General features: G+C 48.4%; 1 protein-coding gene across 3 annotated transcripts in view; it reads right to left on the bottom strand.

Moving 5' to 3' along the window:
• The window catches only part of LOC140403405 (CD209 antigen-like protein C), an 82,393-nt gene that overhangs the window by 25,151 nt on the left and 30,399 nt on the right, over nt 1-26,843 (bottom strand). For 2 of the 3 annotated variants that reach the window (XM_072491332.1, XM_072491334.1), the window contains exons 5-6: nt 11,636-11,707; nt 9,987-10,138 (exon numbers count right to left, since the gene is read on the bottom strand). In XM_072491332.1, coding sequence (XP_072347433.1) covers nt 9,987-10,138; nt 11,636-11,707 — 224 coding nt within the window. The remainder of the gene's footprint in view (nt 1-9,986; nt 10,139-11,635; nt 11,708-26,843) is intronic. The other variant, XM_072491333.1, reaches the window with a different exon arrangement.

Here is a 26,843-nt window from a genome sequence, read left to right as displayed (position 1 = left end):
GGCCTCTGCCACTTCCCTCCACAGACGCCGGCTGTGGCGTGGGGCGACCCTGCGGCCGTGTCCGGGATACAAGGCCTCCCTCCTCTGCTCCACTGCGTCCAGGAGCACCTCAATGTCGCGGGACTGGAACCTCAGGGCTGCGCGGCGGGCGGCCATCCGGTCGGGTCTTCTGGTCGGGTGGGAGGAGCAGCGCGTCTTTTGAGCCGTCTCGCCATGCGGCGTGTATGACGCCTCACGGAGTGAACCACGTGAGACAGCGCGAATAGCGTCACGCCACTGCTAGCCCATTCCGGGCCGGAGAATTAGCGACGTTTGGGGCGGCGCGATGCCGGAGTGATTTGCGCCGTTTTTGGCGCCAGTCAGCGGACATCGCACCGATATCGGAAAATCTTGCCCCTGATTTTCCCGTCCTGGCAGCATCGGAGCATTTCCATGAAGGCGGGACTGCATTTAAACGGCTCCACATCACTTCCTCTCATTCAAGCCTGGAGGATGGCAGAGAGGAAATTAGATCCTAGATTTCCGGAGTGGGCTCTCAGCTATTTGCTGGATGCCGTGAAGGATAGGCACCTACAATACAGCAGCACAGTGGTTAGCACTCTTGCTTCGCAGCATCAGAGTCCCAGGTTCGATTCCCGGCTTGGGTCACTGTCCGTGCGGAGTCTGCACGTTCTCCCCGTGTCTGCGTAACAATTCTCCCCTGGGCAATAGTGGCAGTATTGGTCAGTGCCAGCAGTCTCGTCACGAGGGCAGGAGTACAATGCAGGAAAAAGATGAATGACAACTCCGATCAGCCAGGATGAATGCTCTTCTGTCTCCTCTCTGCAATCCACACTTCCAACACCTCCCCCTAGAATGTTACCTCGATCCCACAGGCTGCCAACATGCAGGGCCCCAGCATCCAACCTCCCAATAGCATCGTCAAACATAACCCCCAGCACTCCTCATCAGAAACCCTTCCATGCTCAGGTGCACTGCCCACACATGTCAGGTGCCATCAACCTCTGACCCACCCTGTGCCCAGATCACATTCTCCCCATTTGTGTCTTGCAGGAGAAACCCGCCACAACTACCATGACTTGAGAGAAAACAGGTGTTGGGATGTCAGAGCTGAGAATCTTGACCTTGTACGAGGAGAGAGCTGTAGAGCCTGTGGGGAGTTGGAGGGGAGAAGAAGGAGCGGGTCTGCGCTGAGAGCAAAGAAAGCCCATGCAAGAAAAGTGAGGACCCACTGCACCTTCATTCAGATGACCAGTCTCAAGTGAGTTCTGTGTAATCCAGTCCCTTGACCAAGCAATGTACTAAAAGCAAGTCCCTTGCTTTGCAAGAACATCAACTGAAGAATCTGGCCTGTCTACCAGCATTGTCACACTGCCCACCCTCAACACCACCTTGGAGATGATCTTGGAGAGGACATGGAGGAAGCACCACAGTTATCACCCGCACCATCCACCATCGTACAGGCTCACCTCGGTGGGTGATCCTAGCAGGCAGGCTTCTGTGTCACTGTCTGGTGAGCACCACACAGCTTCCGATGCACATCAGGTGGAGGCAGGAGCATCCTAGGGATCAGGCCGGTGGAGGTCTGTTGGATCCCAGGACCCAGCTGTGCCCAGCCAGGTACCGTTTATCTGGACACATTCATCCCTCAGCTGATGCGATGAAAAGGCAGAGCTGGGAATACCAGGAAGGGTTGTCAGAGACACTGCTGCAACAGCAAGGCTGAATGGAGGAATCCCAGAGCCTTCTGTCGCAGGGGATGTTGATGGCAATGTGTGGCACCTAGGTCAATACCGCAAGAGTGGCGTCCGCAGTGGAAAGCCTGGGCAAGCCTGTGCTGGCTTTGGAAAGGGTCCAGAGGAGATTCGTGAGAATGATCCCTGGAATTAAGAGCTTGTCGTATGAGGAGCAGTTGAGAACTCTGGGCCTGTACTCATTGGACTTTAGAAGGATGAGGGAGGATCTTATTGAAGCTTACAGGAAACTGAGAGGCCTAGATAGAGTGGACGTGGAGAGGATGTTTCCACTAGTAGGGAAATCTAGAATCCGAGGGCACAGCCTCAGACTGAAGGGACGATCTGTTAAAACTGAGATGAGGGGGAATTTCTTCAGCCAGAGGGTGGTGAATCTGTGGAACTGTTTGCCGCAGAAGGTTGTGGAGGCCAAAGCACTGAGTGTCTTTAAGACAGAGATAGGTAGGTAGGTTCTTGACTAATAAGGGGTTATGGGGAGAAGACAGGAGAATGGGGATGAGAAAAATATCAGCCATGATTGAATGGCGGAGCAGACTCGATGGGCCGAGTGGCCTAATTCTGCTCCTAAGTCTTATGGTCTAAGAGGTCACATCCATGACATGAGAACTCCAAAGCATGGCTCAGTCACTGAAGACCATGGCTGAGGGGTCCAATTGCTTGGCGCAGACAATGGTGGACCTCTAGGACTGGCAGCGGCAGATCACGTTGAGGCATCTGGAGCTCACTCCAGCTGCCCTTCCATCTCATGGAGTAGCCCAGGGGCCCATGAGTACCAGGAGGGACGAGGACCTGCTGGAGCATACCCTGGGACCTTCTACCCAGGAGACCCCGGGAGTGACCAGCCAATCTGATTCCCCCTTCCTGAGACTCTCGTAACTCAGCCAAAGCGAGCAGAACGAGGTGACATGTCAACCCCAGTGCCATCCAAATGTAGGTGGCATTCCATCTGGACACAGTTCTTCTCATTGTCTCTCAATGTCAAGCAGAAGGTTAGGCCCATTCATTCTGAATGTTTCATTCGCTGAGATGGTACTGGAGCATGATTCAATGAACTTAGACCCTCGCCCCTAATCCGCCTCTGAAGGTGAGGGGCAAAAGAATGTAGAGCTAAACCTCACTCAGTCAAGAGCCGGGAGTCATTGTGCTCACAGCAGACAGACAGTAGTCAGGTATAAACAATAGATGAGGAACATCACAGACCGCTACTCACTGCGGTCATCATCACCTCTTGCATTGACTGGACAACAGACATACAGATACGCCCCAACCCCAGCATCCTGATGAGTAAGATCTCTTTCATCCCTTGGTCGCAAAGGTGTCACAATATACTGGAGGTGGGGATTGATGCGCTGTCGGACAACATTCTGGTCCTACTCCATGAAGTGGGAGGCGACGAGGGCATCCCTCGCCCTTCTGCCCATGTGCATCCTCATTCCTGCATGGCCTCCAGTCTCTGCAAACTCAGCGGCCTTTTCCTCAAACTCCTTCCAGAACGTCCACCTCATCTGAGGACTGGTGTCGCTCCTCTGAATCTTCCTCATGAGTGTAAATGCCCTGCTGAAAAGCCAGGTTATGTAGGGCATAGCAGACCACCACAATGCGGGAGATTCTCTGGGGGCTGTTAGTGCATCTTCATGCCCTATCTCAGATGGGTGGCACTGTGCGCTTTGTTGTACCAGGCCTCTGCTGTGGTCTCTGGCATACCTCAGGTGTATCCCCTGTTCCCTACAAGTCATTCTTGCAGCCTGGGGTGACCCACAAAAATGCCCGAGGATGTAATTATCTTGCATGCTCCCTGGAAAACGTGCATACAAATGCATGAATTGCATCTGGTGGCTACAAATCAGCTGAAGGTTGAGAGAGTGGAACCCTTCCTGTTTATGATGGGGGCTCTCTGATGTCACGGGGCATATATAGCGATGTATGCAGCCGATCGCCCCTGCATCTGTGGCAGACCCGCTACGGTAGCACAGTGGTTAGCATTGCGGCTTCACAGCGCCAGGGTCCCAGGTTCGATTCCTGGCTTGGGTTACTGTCTGTGCGGAGTCTGCACGTTCTCCCCGTGTCTGCGTGGGTTTCCTCTGGGAGCTCTGGTTTCCAAAAGACGTGCAGGTTAGGTGGATTGGCCGTGCTAAATTTCCCTTAGTGTCCAAAAAGGTTAGGAGGGGTTATTGGGTTAAGGGGATAGGGTGGAAGTGAGGGCTTAAGTGGGTCGGTGCAGACTCGATGGGCCGAATGGCCTCCTTCTATGTTCTATGATGCCAAATCCCGTAGCTCTCTCGCCTTGCTGGGCTTGATCCAGGTCAAAATAAATTCCAAAGCCCTGACATAGAGTGCAATCATGACCTCACGGATGCACTTATGGGCAGATGTTTGTGAGATGTTTGGGGCAGCACGGTAGCCTTGTGGATAGCACAATTGCTTCACAGCTCCAGGGTCCCAGGTTCGATTCCGGCTTGGGTCACTGTCTGTGCGGAGTCTGCACATCCTCCCTGTGTGCGCGTGGGTTTCCTCCGGGTGCTCCCGTTTCCTCCCACAGTCCAAAGATGTGTAGGTTAGGTGGATTGGCCATGATAAATTGCCCTTAGTATCCAAAAATTGCCCTTAGTGTTGGGTGGGGTTACTGGGTTACTGGGTTATGGGGATAGGGTGGTGGTGTTGACCTTGGGTAGGGTGCTCTTTCCAAGAGCCGGTGCAGACTCGATGGGCCGAATGGCCTCCTTCTGCACTGTAAATTCTATGATGATGATGATGCCACACAGGTCACGTATTGAGCCTGGAACAACCTCGTTGTGTAAAAATTAAGGACTGCCATAACCTACACGACCACAGGGAGCAGATGTCAGCCACCGAAGTCTGCAATGATTTGACTCCGGTACCGCAAGGTGTCCCTGGTTAGGCAGAGTCTTCTACGGCACATGTTGTCCGACAGCTCCTTGTCACAAATGTATCAAAGCTTGCCCTGCCAAGCTTTTCCCTTCTAAATCTGGGCTGCTGCTGTTTACTGGATTATTCTCAGAGACGGCAATCCGGCAATCTTCAGGCTTACGTTCCTCATTGGGTTGTACATTTTTCTTCACATTATTCCAAACAAATATACACCAACTAAGAAGCAGTTTTAAGTTGTTCTTCGGCGTTTTGAGATGTGTGAGAGAGAGAGACAGGGTGGTGTTGCAGCTGGATAACGTGAGCACCCATTGGCCTCCCGGACCTGGAAGCAGCCATGCCTTATCCAAGGGCTACCACTCACCCATAGCAAGGTGCTTTCCCAGCTTAAATGCATGACTGTCTCTGACCTCTGCCCTCATCCTGTCAGGGTCATCTTTGGTCTCCTGTCTGTCCTCCCCTCCCTTTTCTGTGTATAGCTGGAGGTTCTGAAAGGAGGTTTATATGCTCGACATCAGACGAACACAGATCTCTAAGAACTTTAAAATAACACGGTGGCACGCAATGTACTACTGGGACAGTCACACACACAGTGTACTACTGGGACATTGAGTCTCACACACATTCACACACACTGCATTACAGGAACATTGAGTCACAAACGGACACTGCACTATTGGGGGCGGCACAGTAGCACAGTGGTTAGCACTGTTGCCTCACAGCGCCAGGGAGGACGCTCTAATCAACAAACAAAGAACAAAGAAATGTACAGCACAGGAACAGGCCCTTCGGCCCTCCAAGCCCGTGCCGACCATACTGCCCGACTAAACTACAATCTTCTACACTTCCTGGGTCCGTATCCTTCTATTCCCATCCTATTCATATATTTGTCAAGATGCCCCTTAAATGTCCCTATCGTCCCTGCCTCCACTACCTCCTCCGGTAGTGAGTTCCAGGCACCCACTACCCTCTGCGTAAAAAACTTGCCTCGTACATCTACTCTAAACCTTGCCCCTCTCACCTTAAACCTATGCCCCCTAGTAATTGACCCCTCTACCCTGGGGAAAAGCCTCTGACTATCCACTCTGTCTATGCCCCTCATAATTTTGTATACCTCTATCAGGTCGCCCCTCAACCTCCTTCGTTCCAGTGAGAACAAACCGAGTTTATTCAATCGCTCCTCATAGCTTATGCCCTCCATACCAGGCAACATTCTGGTAAATCTCTTCTGCACCCTCTCTAAAGCCTCCACATCCTTCTGGTAGTGTGGCGACCAGAATTGAACACTATACTCCAAGTGTGGCCTAACTAAGGTTCTATACAGCTGCAACATGACTTGCCAATTCTTATACTCAATGCCCCGGCCAATGAAGGCAAGCATGCCGTATGCCTTCTTGACTACCTTCTCCACCTGTGTGGCCCCTTTCAGTGATCTGTGGACCTGTACTCCTAGATCTCTTTGACTTTCAATACTCTTGAAATCCTTTACACCCTCGGTCTCCTTTTGCTCCTTGATGCCCACTGCGGTTTGAGACACTCTCGTAGATAACATCAGCGGGGTTCTTAACAAGTTCTACTTCAGAGAATGGAGCATTAGGCTCACGGCTGACTCTCCAGTGCAGTACTGAGGGGTGCTGCCCTGACAATGCTGTTTGGGTGGGATGTTAAGCTAAAACCCCATCTGCTCTCAGATGGCCATAAAAGATCCCATGGTCCCCAGTTCAAGTGAGAGCTGGGAAATTATTCATAGTGTCCGAATAAATAATTATTCCTCAATTGACATTATTAAGCAGATTAGCAAGTCATTATCACTTGCAATCATTGTGGGAGCTTGCTGTTCACAAATTGTCTGCTATGTTTTCTACATTATACCACTGACTACACTTAAGAACTAGTTTGTTGGCAGTAAAGTGCTTTGGGACATCTCAAGTTGTGATGCGTGATATGAATGCAAGGCCTTCCTTCTTTGTTAAATCTTTGTGGAGAGCGCATTTTGAGCTCAGCAGCAAGGGCCATTCCTTTGTCACAGACGGCAAAAATCTGAGCAAATATTACAAATATTGGTTACTTCGACATATGTGGAGATTTTCCTGAAAGCACTTTTAATTCATTAAAATTAGCAAACATCCAAAAACTAAATCGTACTTCAAGTCTTGTGAATGGAGCATCCTGCGGGCTCCTGCTTTCCTGCCACTGGGTCTTCCTGAGGTGCTGTCCCAAGTTGCTGCTGGAGTCTGTGTTCCTCCACCGCTGTAATGAGTAGAATAGCTAGCTCTACTGGCTCCGTACCATATTGATCGGTTACCTGTGAGGGATTCCCGACTTAGGTCATTGTCTGTGCGGAGTCTGCAGGTTCTCCCCGTGCCTGTGTGGGTTTCCTCCGGGAGCTCTGGTTTCCTCCCATAGGTCACGAAACACGTGCGTTGAATTGGACATTCTGAATTCTCCCTCAGTGTACCCGAAAAGGCGCTGGAATGTGGCGACTCGGGGATTTTCACAGTAACTTTATTCCAGTGTTAATGTAAGCCTCCTTGTGACACTAATAAAGATTATTATTATACACATACACAGTGTACTACTGGGACAGTGAGTCAAAAACACATTGCACTACTGGGACAGTGAGTCACACACACTGCACTACTGAGACAGTAAGTTACACACACAGTGCACTACTGGGACAGTGAGAAGCAAACGCACTGCACTATTGGAACAGTGAGAGACATACTTACCGCACTACTGGGACAGTAAGTTACAAACATACTGCACTATTGGGACAGTAAGTTACACACACTCACAGTACTATTGGGACGGTGAGTCACACACACACAGCACTACTGGGACAGTGAGTGACACACGCACTGCACTACTGGGACAGTGAGTCACACACAGACTGCACTACTGGGACAGTGAGTTACACACACACTGCACTACTGGGACAGTGAGTTACACACACACTGAACTACTGGGACAGTGAGTTACACACACACTGAACTACTGGGACAGTGAGTTACACACACACTGCACTACTGGGATAGTGAGTTACACACACACTGAACTACTGGGACAGTGAGTCACACACACTGCACTACTGGAACGGTGAGTAACACACTGCACTACTGGGACAGTGAGTCACAAACACACTACTACTGCCTTCAGTTGCACAACCAGAGGCCTTGGCAGTCGGTGGGGGTTATGGGTGGTCGATGGGGCAGATGGGCAGGGACAGGAATTGCCCTGGAACGTGTACACACGATCCAAGGGTTGGCATGGTGGTGCTGCGCGCGGTTGCCCCCTGGTTGCCACCCGAGCATCTCCCCCCCCTTCCCATGGCGGCCTACCTGTGCAGAGGGTCCCCAACCCTCAGCTGATGGTCCCCCGTCCCCCCCACCACTCCCGCTGAGCACAGGGGCCATGACTGTAAAAGGATAGTCATTGTTTCAGATAATGAATAAACTATTGAACTTGGGTCTTATCTGCAGAAATTCAGACATTGTTTCAACAAATGTTTTATACAAGGAATAGACCATTGTATTCCAGGGCATTTAGTAATAATTAGTTACAACAAGGTTTATGGCTAGCCATTGCGTGGGAATCCCATTCTCGTAAGGTGGTGCACGTGATACTGAATCAACTTTGATGGACATCAGTAAATCTTACTGTTTGATTAATATTTGATTAATGTTTGATTAATAAAACGTCCTCTAAATAACAGAAAATTGATTTTGAACAAATCAGGAGGTCTTCGCTGAGAAATAGAAACCAATGAGAGTAAATGAGGGATTTGAGCATAGATGGGGGTGGGATTCTCTGATCCGAGGGCTAAGTGTTGATGCCATCGTAAACGTCGGAGCGCTTTACTCTGGCATCACCTGGCCCCTAGGATTAACGATCCTGCGCCGCACAGGGGGCCAGCACGGCACTGGAGCGCTTCACTCAGCTCCAGCTGCTGATCCGGGCGTCAGAACGGGTGCCGCGGGTCCGCGCTACGGCTGGCACGAGTTCATGCATGCGCGTGGGCGGCCTTCTCTGCGCCGGCCCCGTCGCAACATGGCAGAGTGCTACAGGCCCCCAGCAGGATAAATCCGCCCGTCGATCGGTAGACACCGATTATGGGCCAGGCCAGGCCCCCCCGGGGTCGGATCCTCCCTCCCTCACACCAGGCTGCCCCCCGCAACATGAACACCGAGGTCCCGCCGGGTAGGACCACACGCGAATGGCGCTGGCGGGCACTCAGCCCATCGCGCGTGGAGAATCACCGGTGGGGGCCGTGTAAAGCAGCCCCCGACCGGCGCCAATGGCACCGATTCCCCGATGACCGGAGAATCGGCGGACCGCTGTTGAGGCGGTGTCATGTAAATCGTGCCCCCCGCCCCCCACCGGTGATTCTCCGACCCGGCGTCGGGTCGGAGAATCCCGCCCAGGGATTCCCTTAAAAGTAAGACTCAATCCTGAATTCCTGCCTTCCTGAATTCTTAAATCATCTATCCATTTGTGTTTAAAGTGATTTCTTTATGCTTTTATTTTTAATGCTTTTTTTTGCCATGTGTTTGACCATTGTATATATTATTGATATTTCACTTCAAAGTTTTGATTCAGTTCTTATTCATATGTATTCAAGTGGATAATTAGCAATAAAGCTTATTTTGGACACCTCCAATCAACTAGATAATCGACTCCTATTAGAAGATAGAATAAGAGATCCTATTGTCACAAAGGGCAGTCTTAGGACATATAACGACATATTAAGAGAACCAGAGAAATATATCCAAATTTGCTAATGATACAAACCTAGCTGGGAATGTAAGCTATGAGGAAGACACAAAACATCCCAAAGAGATGTAGGTGGGTTTGGTTAATGGGCAAGGAGATAGCAGATGGAATATAATGTGGGGAAGTTTGAAGTTGGGTTACTGTGCACTGTTTTGGTCTCCATATTTAAAGAGGTACAGACAGGCATGAGAGGTGACACAATGAAGCTTCATTAAATTGGTTCCTAAGGAGAGAAAATTGCGCTTTAATGAGAGGCTGAGTAAATTGGCCCTATACAATCTGGAGTTTAGATAATGAGAGGTGTTCTCATTGAACCATAGAAAGGACATGACATGGTTAACAATGAGAGGTTGGTTCTCAGGCTGGGGAATCTAGAACATTGAGATAGAATCTCAGGATGAGACACCAAATATTTAGGACGGCGATGAGAAATTTCTCCACTCAGAGGATTGTGATTCTTGGGAATTCTCTACCTCAGAGGGTTATGAGTTCTCCTTCATTAGTTCCCACATCATCAGTGAATATGCTGCAAAATTATTAGCTGTTGGTGGATTGGAAAATTTAATACTCTCCTACCTGTTCATCAGCTTTGTTGATGACAACAAGATTGGCGTCCATTGAGGCACAGGATTTCTGGGCATCTGTCCAGTTTTTCTTGTATGATGAAAAGTAATAACAATTTTTCTGGAACAACCTCCACTGGTCAGGACACTGGATATGAAGTAATTCTATGAGGAAATTTAAATAACAGTTAGACCCAACAGGTGCATTCCAGTGAAAAATAAAAGTCACCATAGTCTCCAAGGACCATAGACTGCTCTTCCATTTGCTCTCCCATTATGAGAGAGAGCTGACTGATGGGTATTTAACCTCAGGGTCACCAAACCTCAGGGCCACCACACCTCAGGCAAGAGGCAAGGTTAAGAAGGCAGGGTCTTCATGGATAACCTCATGGGAATTTAACCCCCACTGTGGCATTAGCTCCACATCAGAGACCAGCCATCCAGCCAACTGAGCTAACTGACCACTACATCCCAATATGCCACAAATAAATCTTCTAATTCACTGACGTTTTAGCTAGCACTGTAAAGATGCAGATTACAGACTATCAAGTGTTTTGCCTTAGGGTAGGTTCAATTCAGAGTCTCACAACCCAGGGCCTCCTATTTGGATCTCAGTTGAGTCAGAAACAACCCTGTTGCTGAGCACATTATGGGTGGATGAAGTCTGAAGTGGCATCTGGATCGGCGTAGCACACCCTCCCAGTCAGGCTTAAAGGCACAGTACAAGCTTTGGCAGCCCAGGTGCATTGAGTGTGATGGCATGACAGAAATAGGGGGCACGGCAGAAATAAGGGGTACCTGGCAGTGCTAAAATGGCACTACAAGGCTGGTAGGAGGACTGCCAAAATGCCAGGCTGGTAGTTCCAAGATGCCCCGGGTGCCGAAGTACCACTCTTCCCAGAGCCTGAACACCGAGGATCCTCTGATCCCCTGATGGATCTGCCCAAGGTGATGTTCTGTAAGATCTCCAAGGTGTGGGATTTCGATCCTGGGCCTTGGGAGGCTCCGGCATGAACATATTTAAGATAACTTAACTGCACAGTTAAATATGCAAATCTGGATCCTGCCCATTGAGGGATAATGAAGGGGGGGGGGGGGGGGTGGCATAATGAAACTAACATGTGCATCACCTGGACTGGCCATGTCTGAATTACTGAGTTCTGGTCATTGGCAAGGGCCCTGAATCTAGCCAGTAGTGGGCATCCAGGCATGAGGCCAGAATGGCTTGGCCCTTCTGCAGGCAAACAGCACTGTTATTTTCCCAAATGTCTTGCAGGAGTTTGCCTCTGGGCAAATCCTGGTCTTCAGCATCTACAAAGGGCCGTTGTGGCAGTGTCACAAAATTGCCTGATAGCCAACCCATGCTATCACGTCGGAATCTGCTGATGTCTGCATTTGGGACATCATTCAGAGATGGGATTGCATTATTGTGATGCAATAAAGGAGTAGCAAAGTCTTGCTTCCATTGTACAGAAAATTGGTTTGACCGCACCTGGTGTGCTGCTTTGGTCTCCTTAACTTATGATATTATTGATGTGCCGATGCCGGCGTTGGACTGGGGTGAGCACAGTAAGAAGTCTTACAACACCAGGTTAAAGTACAACATGTTTGTTTCGAACACTAGCTTTCGGAGCGCTGCTCCTTCCTCAGGTGAATCCTTACTCTCCTTCAGCTGTGAGACTTCAGTCCTCAGTTCAGTGAGTAAGATGCTTGGATTCTCAGATTTTCCTGTAACTGAAAGTGGAGCAAGCATTTAGATCATGTGGCCACTGATTCTCCAAGAGATAATTATAATCTTCGCTCTAGATTTACTTGGAAACACAATGGGTTGGATTGTCCGTTTCAGCGGCTAAGTGCCGCCTCAAATGGAGAGTTTGCGGGTGTTTTATGAAAGCCAAAATCAGCGCCGAACCCTCACCGATTCCGGGACCTATGAGCGGCTAGCAGCGGCGCCGGGTGAAACTCCTGGCTCCTGCGCTGAAATGGCCGGAGAATGGCTGGGTTCCTGGCCGCGCATGTGCATGGCAACGACCTGCAGCGGTTGCGCCGTACAACATGGCGCCAGCTGTCCGTCCTCTTGAGAGACCTAGGCATCATCTTTCAACACTCCCTACCTGACAAAATGGACATCTAACAGATATTCACAGGGGGCCACACACACAGTACTGATGCCCCCACTACCCCATCAGATCCATGTGATTGAAATGCCTCTGTTACCGGCAGAGGAGCTCTGTCCTGCCCCCCTACTTCAAACTTTCCTTCTTGTGGTGTTGGGCGTTCTGACACACAGATGAGCCAACACAGTTGTATATGGTACAACGCTATTTTATTTAAACTTTCTATGTACAGTTTTGTCTTGATACTCTGCACGTGGGGATTCCCTGTTTGTGATGTTAAAACATGTCGTGTCCGTGTCCTTGTCCCCAGACCTACTGTCCACCAGGTGTCGTGTTTGTGCTTTTATATGGTTCCTGTCTTTGTGTGTGATTGGTTGTGGTGTTGTGTGTTCTGATTTGTCTGTTGGTGTGTCCATCATGATGTGTGTGTTTGAATATCATGACACTTCTGTTTTTCAGTTAGAGAACTGGGAGTACCTCAGGAGCAGACTCAAAGAATAATACAGCACAGAAGAGGCTCTTCAGCACATTCAATCTGCACCAACAAATGAAAAACACCTGACCTGCCCACCTAATCCCATTGGCCAGCACTTGGCCCATAGCCTTGAATGTTGTGATGTGCCAAGTGCTCACCCAGGTACTTTTTAAAGGATGTGAGGCAACCCGCCTCTCCCCCCCTCCCAGGCCGTGCGTTCCAGACCCTCACCACCTTCTGGGTAAAAAAAACATTTTCCTCAAATCCCCTTAAACCTCCCGCCCCTCACCTTGAACATGTGTCCCCCTCGTAACGGACCCTTCAACTCAGGGGAACAGCTGCTCCCTCTCCACCCCGTCCATGCCCCTCAGAATCTTGTCCACCTCGATCAGGCCGCCCCTCAGTCTTCTCTGCTCCAGTGAAAACAACCCAAGCCCATCCAACCTCTCTTCATAACTTAAAAGTTCCTTCCGAGGCGATATCCTGGTGAATCGCCTCTGCACCCCCTCCAGTGCAATCACATCCTTCCTGTAATGTGGCTACCAGAAACGCACACAGTGCTCCAGCTGTGGCCTCACCAAAGTTCTATACAACTCCAACATGACCTCCCTGCTTTTGCAATCTATGTCTCAGTTGATAATTGCAAGTGTCCCATATGCCTTTTTCACCACCCTATTAACCTGCCCTTCTGCCTTCAGAGATCTATGGATAAACACACCAAGGTCTCTTTGTTCCTTAGAAGTTCCCAGTATCACGACATTCATGGAAGACTTGCTTGTCACATTACTCCTTCCAAGGTGTAGCACCTCACACTTTTAAGGTTAAATTCCACCAGCCACGTTTCTACCCATTTGACTATCCCGTCTATATCTTCCTGTAACCCAAGACACTCAATCTCACTGTTAACCACCCGCACCACCCCCCCCCCCCCCTCCCCCATAGTCATCTGTGTCGTTTATATAAATGACAAACAATAGGGGATCCAGCACGGATCCCTGTGGTACCCCACTGGACACCAGCTTCCAGTCACTAAAGCAGCCGTCTGTCATCACCGACTGTCTCCTACAGCGAAGCCAATTTTAAATCCACCTCATCAAGTTCCCCTCTGTAACCCATGTGCATTTTCTTTATTTCTCAGTCTCCCATGTGGGACCTTGTCAAAGGCTTTGTTGAAATCCATGTAAACGACATCACCTGTACTACCCTCATCTGCACACCTAGTTACATGCTCAAAAAATGTCATCAAATTTGTGAGTCATGACCGCCCTCTAACAAAGCCATGCTGAGTATTCTTGATCAAACTTTGCCTCTCCGAGAAGAGATAGATCCTCTCCTTCAGAATTTTCTCCAATAGTTTCCTTACCACTGTCGCGAGACTCACTGGTCTGTAGTTCCCCAGCGATCTCTACAACCTTTCTTAAATGATGGGGCCACATTAGCTGTCCTCCAGTCGTCTGACACCTCCCTCGATACCAGAGAGGAATTAAAAATTTGGGTCAGAGCCCCTGCTATCTCCTCCCTCGCTTCCCACAGCATCCTGGGACATGATTCATCCAGATCTGGAGATTTGTCCATGTTTAAGCCCGCCAGCATCTCTAATACCTTGTCACTCTCTATGACCATAAGACATATGAACAGAATTAGGCCACTCGGCCCATCGGGTCTGCTCCACCATTCAATCATGGCTGATATTTTTTTCATCCTCAATCTCCTGCCTTCTCCCCATAACCCCTGATCCCCTTATTGATCAAGAACCTATCTATCTCTGACTTAAATTCACTCAGTGAATTGGCCTCCACAGCCTTCTGCGGCAAAGAGTTCCACAGATTCACCACCCTCTGGCTGAAGAAATTCCTCCTCATCTCTGTTTTAAAGGATCGTCCCTTTAGTCTGAGATTGTGTCCTCTGCTTCTAGTTTTTTCTACAAGTGGAAACATCCTCTCCACATCCACTCTATCCAGTCTCACAGTATCCTGTAAGTTTCAATCAGATCCACCCTCATCCTTCCAAACTCCCAACGAGTACAGACCCAGAGTCCTCAACCGTTCCTCATACGACAAGCTCTTCATTCCAGGGATCATTTTTGTGAACCTCCTCTGGACCCTTTCCAAGGCCAGCACATCCTTCCTTAGATACGGGTCCCAAAACTGCGCGCAATACTCCAAAATGGGGTATGACCAGAGCCTTATAAAGCCTCAGAAGTACATCCCTGGTCTTGTATTCTAGCCCTCTCAACATGAATGCTAACATTGTAATTGCCTTCCTAACTGCCGACTGAACCTGCACGTTAACCTTAAGACAATCGTGAACACAGACTCCCAAATCCCTTTGTGTTTCTGATTTCCTGAGCATTTCCCATTTAAAAAATAGTCTATGCCTCCATTCCTCCTTCCAAAGTGCATAACATTGTATTTCATCTGCTACTTCATTGCCCACCCTCCTAGTCTGTACAAATCCTTCTGCAGCCCCCTGCTTCCTCAATACTACATGTCTCTCTCCCCGACTTCTATATCTACCTCCTCATTCTCTTGGGTGTAGGTAGATATGAAGTATTCATTCTATACCCTACCAATGTCCTCTGGCTACACTCACACGTTTCTCTGTTGGTCTCTAATAGGTCCTACTCTTTCCCTGGTTATCCTCCACCGATTGATATACTTATAGAATATCTCGGATTTTCCCTATTTTTACCAGCCAGAGTTTTCTTGCATCCCCTCTTTTCTCTCCTAATTACTTTCTTAAACTCTGTACTTTCTGTACTCCACTGATGCCTCAGTTGATTTGCTCCCCTTCTACTTGTTAAAAGCCTCTCTTTTCCTTCTCATCGTATCCTGAATGGCTCTGGACATCCATGGTTCTCTGGGCTTGTTACTCCATCCAATAACCCGAGAGGCCAGATACTGCTGTATTTTACTAAAATCCACTCTTCCCCCAATCCACAACCTTATTTTACAACTTGTCCATAACAAACTTAAATTGTCCAATGTTGTGTTCACTATCACCAAGTGCTTTCCCACCAGCACATCAACCATCTGTCCATCTTCATTCCCCAGAATTAGGTCCAGCCCCTTGTTGGATCTTCTACATTGAGCTAAAATGTTCTCCCGTTTCGATTTCAAGAACTCCACTCCATCTAAGCAGGAGCAAGCTTTAGACTATTGTGATCTCAGATCGAAGATTTACGGGCTGGTTTAGCATAATGGGCTAAACAGCTGACTTGTAATGCAGAACAAGGCCAGCAACGTGGGTTCAATTCCCACACAGGCCTCCCCGAACAGGCACCGGAATGTGGCGACTAGGGGTTTTTCACAGTAACTTCATTGAAGCTTACTTGTGACAATAAGTGATTATTTTAATTATTATAGACTATTGTGATCTCAGATCAGACCCCAATAGTTTCTAGGATATCGGACAGAAACCCCAATATTTAATTTAATTTATAAGACTGTCAGGAAAGGATGCATCGCTCTAGGAGTTATTCCATGCACAGGATAAAAATAATTTTAACCTCAAACAAGAAAACAATCACAATTACCCACTAAACAACGGTTTACAATAAAATGAAGAAATACTGCGATTTTATCTCCTCAAGCAACACCCATCTCAGGTCAAAATCCACTTTTAAATACAATTAGCAGACCCAAGAATACTTGCTTATTAATTATGGGTCTTGGATACCCTGCTTCGAGAAAGAGATATTCTTCAGTACCCACCTTTCAGATTCTTGCCTAACTCAAATTACTGTTTAACCTGGCAGTCTTTGAGAAACCGCTCCTGTTCACAGGCAAATCTTAATATACTGTTTTGAGAGAAACTGCTCCTGCTCACAGACGGATCAAAACTCACCATTTTGAGGGCAGCTGTTGGTCTGTCCACAGAAAACCTATAACTGACTGTTTCTCCACAAACTGCGTGTCTGCTCACAGACAGATCTAAATTGAACTCAACACCTGACTACTTCAGTCCTGTTAATAATGGGTTAAGAGACATTCCTATTAGTTGTCTCATTTATGTTAAGTATCCAATAATTGACACTGATATGTAAATGGCCTTTGTGTCAGGTGATGTGATGTTAAGAGTTTTGTGCAGAGGTTGTTGAAGTAAATTAATGTGTTTGTGGAAAAAGAGCAGAACCTTTGACTCTTTATACAACAGCAACTAAACGTCAAACAAATGGTAGCAGAGGATGGTTGCTGTGCAAATGTGAAGGGTTGAAAGATACAACTTTTCCAGATCAAACCAAGGAGTGAGTGAGAAAAGAAAAAAAGGGATTTATGGCTGAACCGAGGATAAAGGTGGCTGGATATGACTATCCCCCCTTATTTTCTGAAAGGGGATCGTACAACCAATGGAGAAGCGCAGTAGTTATGTGGACTAAAGTTACTGCTTTGGGAAAGAGAAAACAAGGTATGGCATTGGCTCTTTCTCTACCTAATGACAGTAAAATCCAGAGCAAAGTGTTTTCTGAGCTGGAATTGGAAGAGTTAGACTCAGAAGAAGGTCTGGAGACTTTATTACATTATATGGATACGATTTATAAGGATGACTTGTTAAGTGCGCATGAAGCATGGTCAGATTTTAATAGGTTCCAGAAAATAGAGGATTTCTCCATTGAAGACTATATAATGGAATTTGGCAGACTATATAACAGGCTGCAGAAACACAACCTGGAATTTCCAGTCTGTGTTGGCCTTTAAATTACTTGACTGTGCTAGAGTGAGCAACATGGATAGGCTCTGGTTTTGACAGGAGTTCAGACTGTGGATGGCTCGAGAGATGGTGCAAGAAGGAGGGATTCAAATTCCTGGGGCATTGGAACCGGTTCTGGGGGAGGTGGGACCAGTACAAACCAGATGGTCCGCACCTGGGCAGGACTGGAACCGATGTTCTGGGGGGGAGTCTGCTAGAGCTGTTGGGGAGGGTTTAAACTAATGTGGCAGGGGTATGGGATCCGATGTAGGAAGTCGGAGGGAAGTAAAACGGGGCCAGAAACAAAAAGCAGTAAGGAGGAAAGTGTAAGGCAGAGAAGCCATAGTCAAAAATCAAAAAGGGCCAGAGTACAGGGTACAGTGACTGAGGAGAGTGTGAAAGGGAAGTGGCCAATGCAGGATTAAGGGTGTTGTACCTAAATGCGTGCAATATGCGGAACAAGGTAAATGAGCTTGTTGCGCACATTGAAATTGGCCGGTACGATGTTGTGGGCATCACCGAGACGTGGCTGCAAGGGGATCAGGGATGGAATCTAAATATCCAAGGATATATGTCCTATCGAAAGGACAGGCAGATGGGCAAAGGGGGCGGGGTCGATTGTTCATAAGGAATGCAGTTAAATTGATTGCAAGGAGTGATATAGGATCAGAAGGCATAGAATCTCTGTGGGTCAAGTTGAGGAATCACAAAGGTAAAAAGACCCTGATGGGAGTTATGTACAGGCCCCCCATCAGTAGTCAGGATATGGGGCAGAAAATAAATCAGGAGATAGAAAACACATGTAAAATAGGCAGTATTACAATAATCATGGGGGACTTCAATACGCGGGTGGACTGGGAAAATCAGGTTGGTAGTGGATCCCAAGAAATGGAATTTGTAGAATGTCTAAGAGATGGGTTTTTTGGAGCAGCTTGTGACAGAGCCGACTAGGGAACAGGCAATTCTGGATTTGGTGATGTGTAATGAGGCAGAGTTGATTAGGGAACTTAAGGTGAAGGAACCCTGAGGGAGCAGTGACCACAATATGACAGAATTTACCCTGCAGTTTGAGAGGGAGAAGCTGCAATCAGATGTAACAGTATTACAATTAAATAAGGGTAACTCCAAATACATGAGGGAGGAGCTGGCCAGAATTTATTGGACAAGGAGCCTAGCAGGGAAGACAGTGGAACAGCAATGGCAGGAGTTTTTTGGGGTTATTAGGGACGCACAACAGAAATTCATCCCAAGGAGGAGGAAACATGCTAAGGGGAGGACAAGGCATCCATGGCTGATGAGGGATGTCAAGGACAGCATAAAGGCTAAGAAAAAAGCATACAAAGTGGTGAGGATTAGTGGGAAACCAGAGGATTGGGAAGCCTTTAAAAGTGAGCAGAGGACAACTGAAAAAAAGCAATAAGGGGGGGAAAGATGAAGTACGAGTGCAAGCTAGCTAGTAATATAAAGGAAGATAGGAAGAGATTTGTTCAATATATAAAAGGTAAGAGAGAGGCAAAAATAGACAATGGACCACTAGAAAATGTGGCAGGAGAAGTAATAATAGGAAACAAAGAAATGGCAGACGAACTGAATAGTTACTTTGCATCAGTCGTCACTGTGGGAGACAGCAGTGGGATGCCAGAGCTCTAGGAGAACCAGGGGGTAAAGGTGAGTGCAGTGACCATTACTAAGGAGAAGGTTCTGGGGAAACTGGAAGGTGGATAAGTCACCTGGACCGGATGGACTACACCCCAGGGTCCTAAAAGAGATAGCTGAGGAAATTGTGGAGGCATTAGTGATGATCTTTCAGGAATCACCGGAGGCAGGAAGGGCCCCAGAGGACTGGAAGGTGGCTAATGTAACACCGCTGTTTAAGAAGGGAGGGAGGCAGAAGATGGGAAATTTAAGGCTGGTTAGCCTGACTTCAGTCATTGGTAAGATTTTAGAGTCTGTTATTAAAGATGAGATTGCGGAGTACTTGGAAGTGCATGGTAAAATAGGACTGAGTCAGCACGGCTTCGTCAAAGGGAGGTCGTGTCTGACAAATCTGTTAGTGTTCTTTGAGGAGGTAACAAGCAAGTTAGACAAAGGAGAATCAGTGGACTTAATTTATTTAGATTTCCAGAAGACCTTCGACAAGGTGCTGCATAGGAGACTGTTAAATAAGTTAAAAGCCCATGGTGTTCAGGGTAAGATCCTGGCATGGATAGAGGATTGGCTGACTGGCAGAAGGCAGAGAGTGGGGATAAAGGGTTCTTTTTCAGGATGGCAGCCGGTGAATAGTAGTGTGCCTCAGGGGTCTGTGCTGGGACCATAACTTTTCACAATATACATTAATGATCTGGAAGAAGGAACTGAAGGCACTGTTGCTAAGTTTGTAGATGATACAAAGATCTGTAGAGGGACAGGTAGTATTGAGGAAGCAAGGGGGCTGCAGAAGGTCTTGGACATGCTAGGAGAGTGGGCAATGAAGTGGCAAATGAAATATAATGTGGAAAAGTGTGAGGTTATGCACGTTGGAAGGAGGAATTTAGGCATAGACTATTTTCTAAATGGGACATGCTTCGGAAAGCAGAAGCACAAAGGGATTTGTTAACGATTCTCTTAAGGTTAATGTGCAAGTTCAGTCGGCAGTTAAGGCAAATGCAATGTTTGCATTCATGTCAAGAGGGGGAGAATACAAGACCAGGGATGTACCTCTGAGGCTGAATAAGGCTCTGGTCAGACCGCATTTGGAGTATTGTGAGCAGTTTTGGGCCCCATATCTAAGGAAGGATGTGCGGCCTTGGAAAGGGTCCAAAGGAGGTTCACAAGAATGATCCCTGGAATGAAGAGCTTGTCGTATGAGGATAGTATCACTACTGAAGCGAGATTGTAGTCCAATTGAAGGCTTTAATGAACAAGTAGTTACCCCAGTAGCTCCGGTACAGAATGACTGCTGTGGGTGAAACACAGACTCTTATGCTCCGCCTGCTGGGCGGAACCAGCAGGCAGGTTCCACCACTCATACTACAGTATAAGGTACATCCCACCTAGGTACCGCGATACCCCTAATATAGCCTACCACATTCATCCCCTGTTTAAAAAAAGAGTCCGGCGGGGGTGGTGGCCTTGCTTTTCTCGTGGTAGAGGTTATAGAGGTACCCTTCGGTGCCTTTACATGCAATACACATATGTACAGACAATTATTTACAAGTTCACAATGAAACTATCAGCCGGTTGGGGACCCTGGTCATCTTCTGCGATCGGTGCAGTCCCGGCGGTGATGCTGGCATCGGCTCGGGCATCCGTGGCTCTGGGAGCGTCTCGTCATCAGCTTCATCGCATCAGGATGGGGACAGAGGGAGGACAGATCCTCCTGGGAAGGGGGCTGCGGTGGTGTGCGCCGGTGAAAAAATGGTTGGGGTTGGTGGGGGAGGTGAGGGTGGGGATCCAGCGGTGGCCAGATCCCAGAGGGAGACCATGTCTTGTTGGCCATCGGGGTGCGCCACATTGACGTACTGGGGGTTCGCATGGAGGAGATGTACCCTCTCGACCAGTGGGTCCGACTTGTGGGCCTGTACGTGTTTGCGGAGTAGGATGGGTCTGAGGGCTGCCAGCCATGTTGGGAGCGAGTTCCCCGAGGAGGACTTCCTAGGGAAGGCAAGGAGACGTTCATGAGGTGTTTCATTGGTAGTAGTGCACAGTAGTGATCGGATGGAGTGAAGTGCATCGGGGAGGACCTCCTGCCATCGGAACACTGGGAGATTCTTGGACCGTAGGGCCAGTAGGACAGCCTTCCAGACCGTCCTGTTCTCCCTCTCTACCTGCCCGTTTCCCCAGGGATTGTAACTGGTCGTCCTGCTGGAGGCAATGCCCTTGCTGAGCAGGAATTGACGCAGCTCGTCACTCATGAAGGAGGACCCCCAATCGCTATGGACGTAGGCGGGGAAACCAAACAGGCTAAAGATGCTGTGGAGGGCTTTAATGACGGTGGCTGCGGTCATGTCGGGACAGGGGATGGCGAAAGGGAACCTGGAGTACTCATCAATCCCGTTTAAGAAATACGTGTTGCGGTCAGTGGAGGAAAGGGGCCCTTTGAAATCCACGCTGAGGCATTCAAAGGGGCGGGAAGCCTTCACCAGATGCGCTTTCTCTGGCCTGTAGAAGTGCGGCTTGCACTCTGCGCAGATTTGGCAGTTTCTGGTTACGGCCCTGACCTCCTCGATGGAGTAGGGCAGATTGAGGGTTTTAACAAAGTGGAGGAACCGGGTGACCCCCGGGTGGCAGAGGTTGTCGTGGAGGGTCCGGAGTCAGTCTACTTGTACACTGGAACAAGTGCCGCGAGACAGGGCATCAGGAGGCTCGTTGAGCTTCCCGGGATGATACAAGATCTCATAATTATAGGTGGAGAGCTTGATCCTCTACTTTAAGATCTTATCATTCTTAATTTTGCCCCGCTGTGCATTGTCAACCATGAAGGCTACAGACTGCTGGCCAGTGAGGAGAGTGAATCTCCTGCCGGCCAGGTAATGCCTCCAATGCCGTACAGCTTTGACGATGGCTTGGGCCTCCCTCTCGACGGAGGAATGGCAGATTTCTGAGGCATGGAGGGTGCGTGAAAAGAAGGCCACGGGTCTGCCCGCCTGATTGAGGGTGGCAGCCAGAGCTACGACTGATGTGTCGCTCTCGACCTGGAAGGGGAGGGACTCATCGATTGCGTGCATCGTCGCCCTGGCGGACCTCTGCCGATAGGGGAAAAACCATGGACTGGATTAGTGGACGGGCCGTCTGCATAATTGGGGACCCACTGTGCGTAATAAGAAAAGAAGCCCAGGCCTTATTTCAGTGCCTTGGGGCAGTTGGGGAGGGGAAACTCCATGAGGGGGCGCATGCGTTCGGGATCTGGGCCTATGACTCCATCATGCACTACATAGCCGAGGGTGGCTAGGGAGGTTGGTGTCGTGGTCCTGCAGGTCGTGGCCACAGATGGTGACATTGTCGAGGTACGGGAACGTGGCCCGCAGACCGTACCGGTCAACCATTCGGTCCATCTCCCGTTGGAAGACCGAGACCCCATTTGTGACACCAAAGGGAACCCTTAGAAAGTGGTAGAGCCACCCATCTGCTTCGAATGCAGTGCACTTGTGGTCGTCCGGGCAAATGGGGAGCTGGTGGTAGGCTGATGTAAGGTCTACTGTGGAGAAAACCTTGTATTGCGCTATCTTGTTGACCATTTCAGATATGCGGGGGAAATGGTACGCATCGAGCTGCGTATACCTGTCTGACTGTAGTCTATGACCATCCTATGTTTCTCCCTGGTCTTGACAAACACCACTTGAGCTTTCCAGGGGCTGTTGCTGACCTCGATAATGCCTTCCTTTAGTAAACGTTGGACTTCCGACCTAATGAACGTCCGGTCCTGGGCACTGTACCGTCTGCTCCTGGTGGCGATTGGTTTGCAATCGGGGGTAAGTGTCGTGTTGGGTGTTCTGGTCTACAAACATGTCAACATGGCTGGAGATGGTGTAACTCTATTTTATTAACAACTCAACTGTAATAACATACTGTAACTTTGGGTACGTGCATTACCAGCTTATCTGTAAACCCTGTCCTATCACTATTTAGGTGAGGCACTCAGCACATGGTGAATGTCTGTGATGCAGGCTGTGAGCTCTGTGCTCTGAGCTGGCTGCTGCTAGAAAGAGCTGGAACTCTGGTGTCCCCTGTCGTTATAGGGTGTGTGCTCTCACTGGTGATTGACTGCGATGTTGTGTGCGCTGGTTGGTCCCACTGTATGTCCAACAGTGTGTGTGTGATTGCACCATGATTTGCTGATGTATAGCATGACAGTAAGGTTTACAAACAGAGAAAGTGGGTCGACCTTGAGGGTCGCGAGGCCACAGACAGTGAGAGGGGAATGGGGCCACCGAATTTGAACGTTAAACTTTGCAAGGTACACTGGAAGTTCAGTCCCAGGAGTGTAGCACCGCAGAGAAGGGGGAGGATGTAGAGTCGGAAGTTATTGAACTCCACGACCTGGACCGTGAGGTTGGCTATGCAGTACCCCCGGATCTGCACAGAATGGGACCCAGAGGCCAGGGAGATCTTTTGTTTAATCAGGTGTACCGTATTGGGATGGATGAAGCTCTCCGTGCTCCCAGAGCCAATCAAGCAGGATGTCTTGCGCCCATTGACAAGTACCAACGTAGTAGCGATTGAAAGCATTCGGGGCCGAGACTGGTCCAGTATCACTGAGGCAGGTTGTGGCAGAAGCTGAGAGATCGCGTCGGGCGATACACGGCCACCCAAGTCGGGGTCCTGAGACGTCATCCAAGATCGCTGCCCCCATGAATCGCACATGGCCTGTGAGAAGAGGAATGGCAGCAGGCCCGGTTCGCTGTGGAGACAGCGGCGGCCGACCGGGCCTGGCATACTGCCACGAGGTGCCACGTCTTCCCGCAGCCCTTGCAGATCGTGGATCGGGCCGGGCAGCATTGCAGGGGGTGTTTGTTTTGCCCCCAAAAATGGCATCTCCCCCCCCCCCCACCCCCGAGGGTTTCCTGGCTGCCGCACTGCTCAAGCTTGTGGGGAGTTTAGGGGTGCTTCGGAATCGGCCGCGGGTGGGGTCCACCCGGTCCATGCGGGCACCACGCAGTCGGGAACATAGGCCTGGGCATTGCGGGAGGCTACATCTAGGGAGCGCACAAGTTTCCGTGCCTCTTTCAGCCCGAGCGTGTCATTTTCCAGCAGTCGCTGGCGGATTTTAGAGGGCAGCATGCCCGCAACAAAAGGATCCCGTATTAAGAGTTCGGTGAGGTCATTGGCTGAGACTTGTGGACAGTTATAGTTTCTACCTAACACTAACAATGCGCGGTAAAAATCGTCCAGTGATTCCCCTGGGATGTGCCGTCTGGTAGGTAAAACATGCCGAGTGCAGACCTGATTCACAGTGCGGACGTAGTGCTCTTTTAACAAAGTCATTGCGTCCTTGAAACCGTCTGCGTCTTCGATAAACGTGTAGATTTCTGGGCTCACCCTTGAGTGGAGGATTTGCATTTTCTGTTCCTCCGTGGGGGTAGTCGGGGCCGTCCTGATGTACCCGTTGAAACAGGCCAGCCAATGTTTCAAAGTTGCTGCTGCATTTGCCGCGTGGGGGTTGATTTGTAGACACTCTGGCTTGATGCGGAGAGCAGCCATTCTTCAATTTTGTTCATTAAATTGATGCACGATCAATCATTACTGAAGCGAGATTGTAGTCCAATTGAAGGCTTTAATGAACAAGTGGTTACCCCAGCAGCTCCGGGACAGAATGACTGCTGTGGGTGAAACACAGACTCTTATACTCCGCCTGCTGGACGGAACCAACAGGCAGGTTCCACCACGCATACCACAGTATAACGTACATCCCACCTCGGTACCACGATACCCCTAATATTGCCTACCACATAGAGATAGATAGGTTCTTGATTAATCAGGGGTTATGTGGAGAAGGCAGGAGAATGGGGATGAGAAAATATTAGACATGATTGAATGGCGGAGCAGACTCGATGGGCCGAGTGGCCTAGTTCTGCTCCTATGTCTTGTGGTCTTATGGTATCATAAGGATACCTGATTCGATCAGATGACAGAAGCTTTAAAAAAGTTTCTGGGGAAACATTTGATTCCGATGGCTCTGATGACCCAAATAGGTCAGCCTGCAATAAAGCAGAATATGGAAGATACACTAGTAACAGGAGGCGAAATCGTACGGCTACGAACAGGGCTCAAGACTATAGGAGGAGATCGGGACCCGGCAATTCTGAAGACAGAAACCTAGTTAGAACTTACAATAGGAAGATGAATCCCAAAAATGCCCGGGGCATGATAAATTGATGTTTTTGATGTGACTCTCAACACCATTATGCTTTCAAATGCCCAACACGTTATAATGGAGTGTTTGAAGTGACACATGACACAGAAGAGTCAGAAGAAGAAAAGGATAGTGACCAGAAAGAAGTAATTGTCCTATTGACAAGCAGTTTTACGCCGGTAATGAGGGTGTTGGTTGCAGAATCCTTCAATTGTGCTGTATTGGACAGTGGCTGCACATCTACTGTGTGTGGAATTGACTGGTTAAAATGTTACCTGGACTCCTTGAATGCTGAAAATCATAACAAGGTTAAGGAATTTGAAAGTTCCACAAGTTTCAGGTTTGGGGATGATAATACTCTGAAGTCTCTGAAAAGAGAGGTGATCCCTTGCAATATTGCCGCAGTGAATCATTTCTTTAGCGCGGATGTTGTATCAAGTGAGATACCTTTGCTTCTGAGCAGACCGTCGATGAAGAAAGCACACATGAAACTGGATATGGAACAGGATAAGGCGACAGTTTTTGGAAAAACGGTGGACATACAATTTACACCGTCGGGACACTATTGTATTCTATTAGTGACAAATAATATTTCAAGTACAGTGTTAAGGATGTGTTAATGGCAGTTGAAAATGGGACTTTAGCTGATAAAAAGCTTGTATTAAAACTGCACAGGCAATTTGCACAACCGTCTCCTCGAAGGCTGAAAAATGTATCAAAGGATGCAGGATTAAGGGATGAAGACTATACTAAGCTAATAGAACATCTTAGTGATTCATTTAATTTCATTTCAGAAGGACCCCAGCACGAATGATAATAACCCTACCATTGGCCAGGGATTTTAACAACATTGTGGCCATGGACCTTAAGATCTGGGATAAAGCCAATAATATATTTATTTTGCATTTTGTAGATTTAGCAACCAGATTTAGTCAATCAACGATTGAACGAAGTGAAGAAAAGAGAGTGATTCTGGATCAAATCGTGGAAAAATGGAAAGGGACAGGAATGGGCCCACTGACAAAATTCCTTCCAGACAATGGGGGATAATTTGCTAATGATGAGTTTTGGGATATGTGTGAAAACGTCACTATCACAGTTCTGAATAAGGCTGCAGAAATCCCATTTAGTAATGGTGCCTGTGAAATTTAGTAATGTTGTGTGTGAAAGAAACCATGCGATAATAGATGACATGCTCCTGAAAATGTTGGCAGATAGACCAAACTGCAAGCTAAATTCAGCTTTAGCATGGGCGGTACATGCAAAGAATTCATTGCAGATGGTTGGGGGCTATAGCCCTTATCAATTAGTGTGGTAGAAATGCTAAAATCCCGTCCATTTTGGATGACCAGCCTCCAGCTTGGGAAGGGACTACAATTAGCTGTGCTTTTGCTGAGTATTTAAATGCATTACATAGCAGGAGAAAAGCTTTTTTGGAAGCAGAAGTCTCTGAAAGAATTCACAGAGCTTTGAGGCATAATGTACGGCCATCAAATACCGTTTTTCAGCAAGGAGACAAGTATAGTATAATAGAGACGATTTTAATGAATGGAAAGGCCCCGGGAAGATCATAGGCATAGATGGCAAAACAATTATTTTGCAACTTGGCAATGAAACTGTTAGGGTCCATTCATCAAGGATAATGGGTACAGATTACAAATTTTCAAATTTAGACAGAGCAGACAGACATGACGAGGAACCAGGGTCATCTGGTACGCACGTGTTACAGAACTGAGGATTAGTTAGCTGATATACATA

This window comes from Scyliorhinus torazame, chromosome 27 (genome assembly GCF_047496885.1).
Source record: "Scyliorhinus torazame isolate Kashiwa2021f chromosome 27, sScyTor2.1, whole genome shotgun sequence".
NCBI classification, from domain to species: domain Eukaryota; kingdom Metazoa; phylum Chordata; class Chondrichthyes; order Carcharhiniformes; family Scyliorhinidae; genus Scyliorhinus; species Scyliorhinus torazame.
The sequence above is the reverse complement of the archived record's forward strand: the minus strand, read 5'-3'. Positions and strand labels throughout refer to the sequence as shown.